Genomic DNA, 5,295 nt, shown 5'->3' with positions numbered 1-5,295 from the left:
TTAACCCTTTCCTTCCTGAATCTCTGTCTACCCTGTCATGTAGGCCTTATTTTTTGTTGTCTTTTGCTCCAGGCCTTTCTAAACGGATGAGCGGCAAAAGCTTTTAAAGCACCGCCCAGGGCCAATTTTAGGCATGGTAGTTTTTTGCAGATTTTTGCAGGTGCATGCAATTTTGATGTTCGACATGTTTGTTGTCTATTTACCTGATGTGACCCTGTCTTTATTATTTTACCAAAAAAATTGGGTAATGGTAAATGTTTTATAACAAAAAGTAGTTTTTTTCCAAAATTTTCGGAACTTTTTTCATTCTATAGTAAAAAATCAAAACCCCAAAGGTGATTAAATACCACCAAAAGAAAGCTCTATCTGTTCCCACAAAATGGTATTTCATTTCAGTACAGCATTGTATTACGGAATAAATGTCAGTCAAAGTACTGCAACACTGAATACTGAAAAATGGCCTGGCCAGGAAGGGGGTTTAACGCCCTGGTCAACAAGTGGTTAAGGAGCATTTCACACAGCACAGGCCACATAGAAGGAATACCGAGATATTATTAGCCTCCACTCAACGTCTTCTAAAGGCATTTAATGAGGCCCTGTCATGTCATAAATAGTCTGGTATAAATACACATCTGTGATGTTAAGGTAAATGACCATGTCATAAATGGTTTAGTATGAATACGCATGCTAGGGTTTTTTTTCTATACTAACCTACAGCGGAACCACACAGAGATAAGTTTCGTACAGGCTCCATAATTCCTGCTGTGATGGAGTTTCCTTCAATAAAGTAGCTCCCCAAGTATATAGAAAGACACCAATCAGTTAGACACCAACCATGCCTACAGGGCTGTAGCTACCATGGGGCGGGTGAGGCACTCGCCTCAGGCGCAGCTGAAAGGGGGCGTAGCCAGGGCCAGCTTAGCTGCGCCCCCTCGCCCCTGTTGGTTGCCTGGCACCGGCTGTGTTGACAGCGTGGTGCCCCTGTTGCCATGGCGAGCACAGGGTGCCATGGCAACAGGGGTACCAAGCGGCCAATACAGCCACGGCTCTGCAGGGAGAATAGGGGCGGCACAGGCTACAGCTTCCCCTCTGATTCCCGCTGCTCTCCCCGCCTGTAAGGGCAGAGCCAGCAAGGATCCGATGAGAAGTGGAGCGCTGCAGCTGGCGGGAGGGGTCAGCAGAAGGAGCTGTCATCCAGGATGGCCAAGTGGTGAGAAGAGAGAGCCGGCTTTCTCTCCTCACCGCTCGGACATCCTGAAATGACAGCGCTCCCTCCTCTGCACCCCCCCTCCCTCTGCTGGCTTCAGTGCTCAGGATGGCAAAGTGGAGGATCGGTAAATATCAGTGATATTTACTGTTCCTCTATGTGCAGGACAAACACTGGAGTGATCAGCTCCAGTGTTTGTAAATAACTGGGGACACAGTGCTTTACATCACTTCCTGTTCATTCATGAGTTTCTCAAAGGGTGGAAGCACTCACTATAGAAGCTTCTACCTATTGATAACTGGATGATAGTAAATATTTTACTATCACCAGTTTCTGAATAAATAAGAAGCCTCTGTACTGAGAACTTTCCATTCATTCAGAACAGAGGCTGCAGAAAAAGAGATAGAGGACTCTGTGTCCTCAATTTCGTTTTCTATATCAAAAGGGTCAGAGGTCTATTTAGACCCCTGATAGTTCCCCCGAAGCCCCTCAAAAAGTAAAAGAAAAAAAAATTGTAATAAAAAACAAAACACACGCACACTCATGCACACATATTAGACATTTGCAAGGACTAAAAATTGGTTTAGGACGAGATGAATGGAAACGAAAAATGTTTTTATTTTTTATTAGTTCCATCAAAGAAAACAAATTTTTATGCTTTATTCTCTCACTGCTGTTCGGGATCTTTCAGAATAGCCTGAACAGCAGTGAGAAGCCTGCCGGAGGTTCAGCTCAGCCGATCCAGATGTTGGATCGCTGAGTCGAACTCCTTCTGCACTTCGGGTCAGCCGAACAGCAGCCGAAGCCACACGAAGCAAGCCGATGTACGGCTGATTTCAGCCGATATACAGCTGAAATCAGCCGTACCAGCCTGAAGTGAATAGCCGAACAGTGTTCGGCTCACTTCACTTCTGATCGGTCATTCACTCGGCAGCTTTGTGAATAGACCCCATAATTTAATTCTGTCAAATATTATGTTATCAGATTGTGACACGATGTTATATGGAACTTTAGATATATTGAGGATAGTTGGCATTAAGGGTATGTCAGAAAAGGATGGAGGATAATAAACCACTCCAGCTCACCTACATCACACACCTCAGACTTTTTGATTGGGAACAGCATTTTGCAACACCCAATAAGGGGACAAGAAAAGATGGCTTCCCCAGCACCTCTGAGCTCTCGTTTAACATCAAAACTTTGAAGGAATGTTAAGAGTCATTTAAGAGGGCCAGTGAATCGGATATGACTTACTCTGTAATTAAACTGGACCCTGCACGGAATCAAAGACCAGGCTAATGTAAGTATTTTTCATTTATAAACCCATTATTTTACTGTTTTGTCTGTTTTAAAATATTTTTTTCTGTAAATATTTTCTGCACCATTTTCTTTTCTTTTCGCTAAAACAATATTTCAAAATCTTAAGCTGAATCTCTCAATACCCTAATTATAAATCAAACGATTGTCTCTTTGAAGAAGCTTCCATGTAAAATTCTGTAACATTCCTGTCTGGACATGGCAGTGAGTAACACATTTTCTATAAAAGGTCAGAATTGCAACAGTGGATTCTATGAACAGGGTTTCCAGTAAAACGTTTTTTTTTGTGTGTGTCTATTAGGTTAACTGCTCATTCAACCAGCCCAAGTGATGATCACTCTCTGTTAGACTCTGAATCGAAATTCGGACGAAATTTTGGAGATTTGGATGCATCCGAATTCCGAATTACAGATATAACGAATGCAAACGAATCCGAATTTCCATTTCCGAAATTCATTAGCGGTAGTCTGTATGAAACTTCGTTTGTTGGATGAAATTTTGTTGCAGCAAAGTGACATTTGAGAAAAAACAACTTTTTTGTCCTCTTAAATGTCACTTTGCTGCAACGAACGAACGAAACGACATTTCGTACAGATTACCGCTAACGAATTTCGTCTGAATCCGAATTCCGAAACGAATTGACTTTCGGACCCGAATTTCGAAAAGCGAAATAACGCAAAATCAGAATCAAAACGAAATGAAACAATTTTTTTGCTGGTGCACATGTCTACTCTCTGTCCCTCAAAAAAAACAAGCAGAAGGAAAAGTACTAGTTATCAGTATTGTCTGTAGGCTCCTGGCAGCATTATTTTTTTTATTGTCTTACTATGTCTTGTTACCCACCACTGTGTCACTGTGTGGGGGTGCTCATTTCTGTCGATTGAGGCCGGGCCTCGGTGGCCTTGTGGGAAATCCGGACCTGATTATCTGATGGTGGAATAATGAAGCAGAATCAGTTGGTATACAGAAAGCAGAGATTTACAGAATAAATGAAGCAGAAACAGTGAGATCCTTCCACTTCAGGTCCTCTAGTACAGCTTTATCTCCGGCAAGTAGAACAGTGAACAACGCACTAGTGACATCATCAAATCTCACTCTAAATGTTGTGAGACTATCTGCAGTGTGAGAATATCTAAGACGCTGTGCCCTTGACTGCTAATCTGTTATGAAGGTACAGAACAAGGATAGGAAGTGCATTGCTATTTTCAGGTGAAATTCAAGACTGGCACAATTTGTTAGGCATGATTTGTAGATGTTCCCCATAACTATTAACTAACTAAATTTTAACTTTTTGAGTTTAGGTTTACTGGAGGAGTTGTGCACAATGTGCCGAGCACCCCCACTGTTGTCATGGTTGGTATGGTTGCAAGATACATTTTGAATTTTTGTCAGTTTAAACATGGTCAAAGTTTTTCTTGGTATTGTTGTGAACTATATATGCCCATAAAATGGTATTTTTTAAATATTCTTGTTTGGACTCAAATTGTCAATATCTCAAATTGGTCAATAATACAACAAACAAGTATTTAAAAAAATTTTTTTTAATTGGCTAATAATATTAAAATGTAAAAAAAAATCAATTGTGAGGAAAAAATATATATATATATATTTTTTACTAATGAACAAATACAGTATTGAACAGATAGTCGCAGAGTTGGCACTGTTCATCTACATGTCATGTTGAAGGCTTTTATTTTTTTTCAAAGAAACCTTGTCATAGCTGACATTTTGCTTACATGATTGGGAACCATACTGAACCCCACCCGCCCTTACCCCTTCTGGCAACATTTTTACTCTTGAGTATGCTGCCTTATTAGTCCAGTAGACGAGATATAAAAAAAAACAAAAAAATAATATTGCAGTGTGCAATGATACCTTACCTATCGGACTGACAAAATATATAAAAGACAAGCTTTTGAGAGTGAACCTCTCTTCTTCAGGTCAGAAGCAATACCGTTATCTGTCCATGGACAAGGATGGCCGGGTGTTCGGGGAGAGCCCCGGACTCGGAGTGCTGCTTCTTAGTCCGCGTTTAGGGGGACGGCTCATGGGTGCTGCAGTCTGAGGCGTACGGCCGATACCTGGGGGGCTCGGAGGACCGGATCAGCTGCTTCTCCCCCTCCATGTCCCCGTGGAGAAATGGGGTGTCCATTTACACATGCACCCCAGGTCACCATCTACAGTGTGACTCGGAAGAGGTACGCCCGCCTGGGCGCCAATGGCGAGGAGCTTTCCATGGAGCGGGACGTGCCCTGGGGTCTGGACTCCCTCATTACCCTTCTCTTCCAAGACAACCGATACAGCATCCAGACCCCGGACCACCGGGGTCTGGGAATACTAAAAGATCTGGAACCTGTGGCCTACAACTTCAGTTGAATCTCACATGGTTGGCGATAAAAAAATAAAATGTGTTCCTTGTGCCTCTGCATGTGCAGGGCAGTAAGCAAAAAAAATGATCGTTGTCGGCCTACATCACTCCAACTAGCCGTGACTCTAATATTCCTGCAGACAGTATGTCTCGTAAGTTGTTCTAGACCCTTCTATATGAATTATATCCCAGCCCATGCACATAGACTGCAGTGTGTCTTGCATGCTCTTAAGGTTCATCTAAAGTTCATCTGCATGTCTGTATAAAGCTGCTCAACTTCTAAGACTAAATAACTTTAACTATTGCATAATAATATTAATAATAATAGTAATAATTATGTGAATCAATATCAACAACTTGAAGTGTATGAGTTAATATCAAATTCCACTACAAAATTGCATAC

The 5,295-nt window shown here is 41.8% G+C and overlaps 1 protein-coding gene across 1 annotated transcript in view; it reads left to right on the top strand.

Moving 5' to 3' along the window:
- The first annotated feature begins 1,008 nt into the window (after positions 1-1,008).
- Positions 1,009-5,295, top strand: part of LOC108793352 (alcohol dehydrogenase 1) — a 23,670-nt gene continuing 19,383 nt past the window's right edge. Inside the window, exon 1 of the mRNA XM_018564270.1 lies at positions 1,009-1,020. Within this exon, the coding sequence (XP_018419772.1) occupies positions 1,009-1,020 (12 nt within the window). The remainder of the gene's footprint in view (positions 1,021-5,295) is intronic.

This window comes from Nanorana parkeri, unplaced genomic scaffold, assembly GCF_000935625.1.
Source record: "Nanorana parkeri isolate BGI_ZX_2015 unplaced genomic scaffold, ASM93562v1 scaffold742, whole genome shotgun sequence".
NCBI classification, from domain to species: Eukaryota; Metazoa; Chordata; class Amphibia; order Anura; family Dicroglossidae; genus Nanorana; species Nanorana parkeri.
This window is presented reverse-complemented; position numbering and strand designations above follow the sequence as displayed.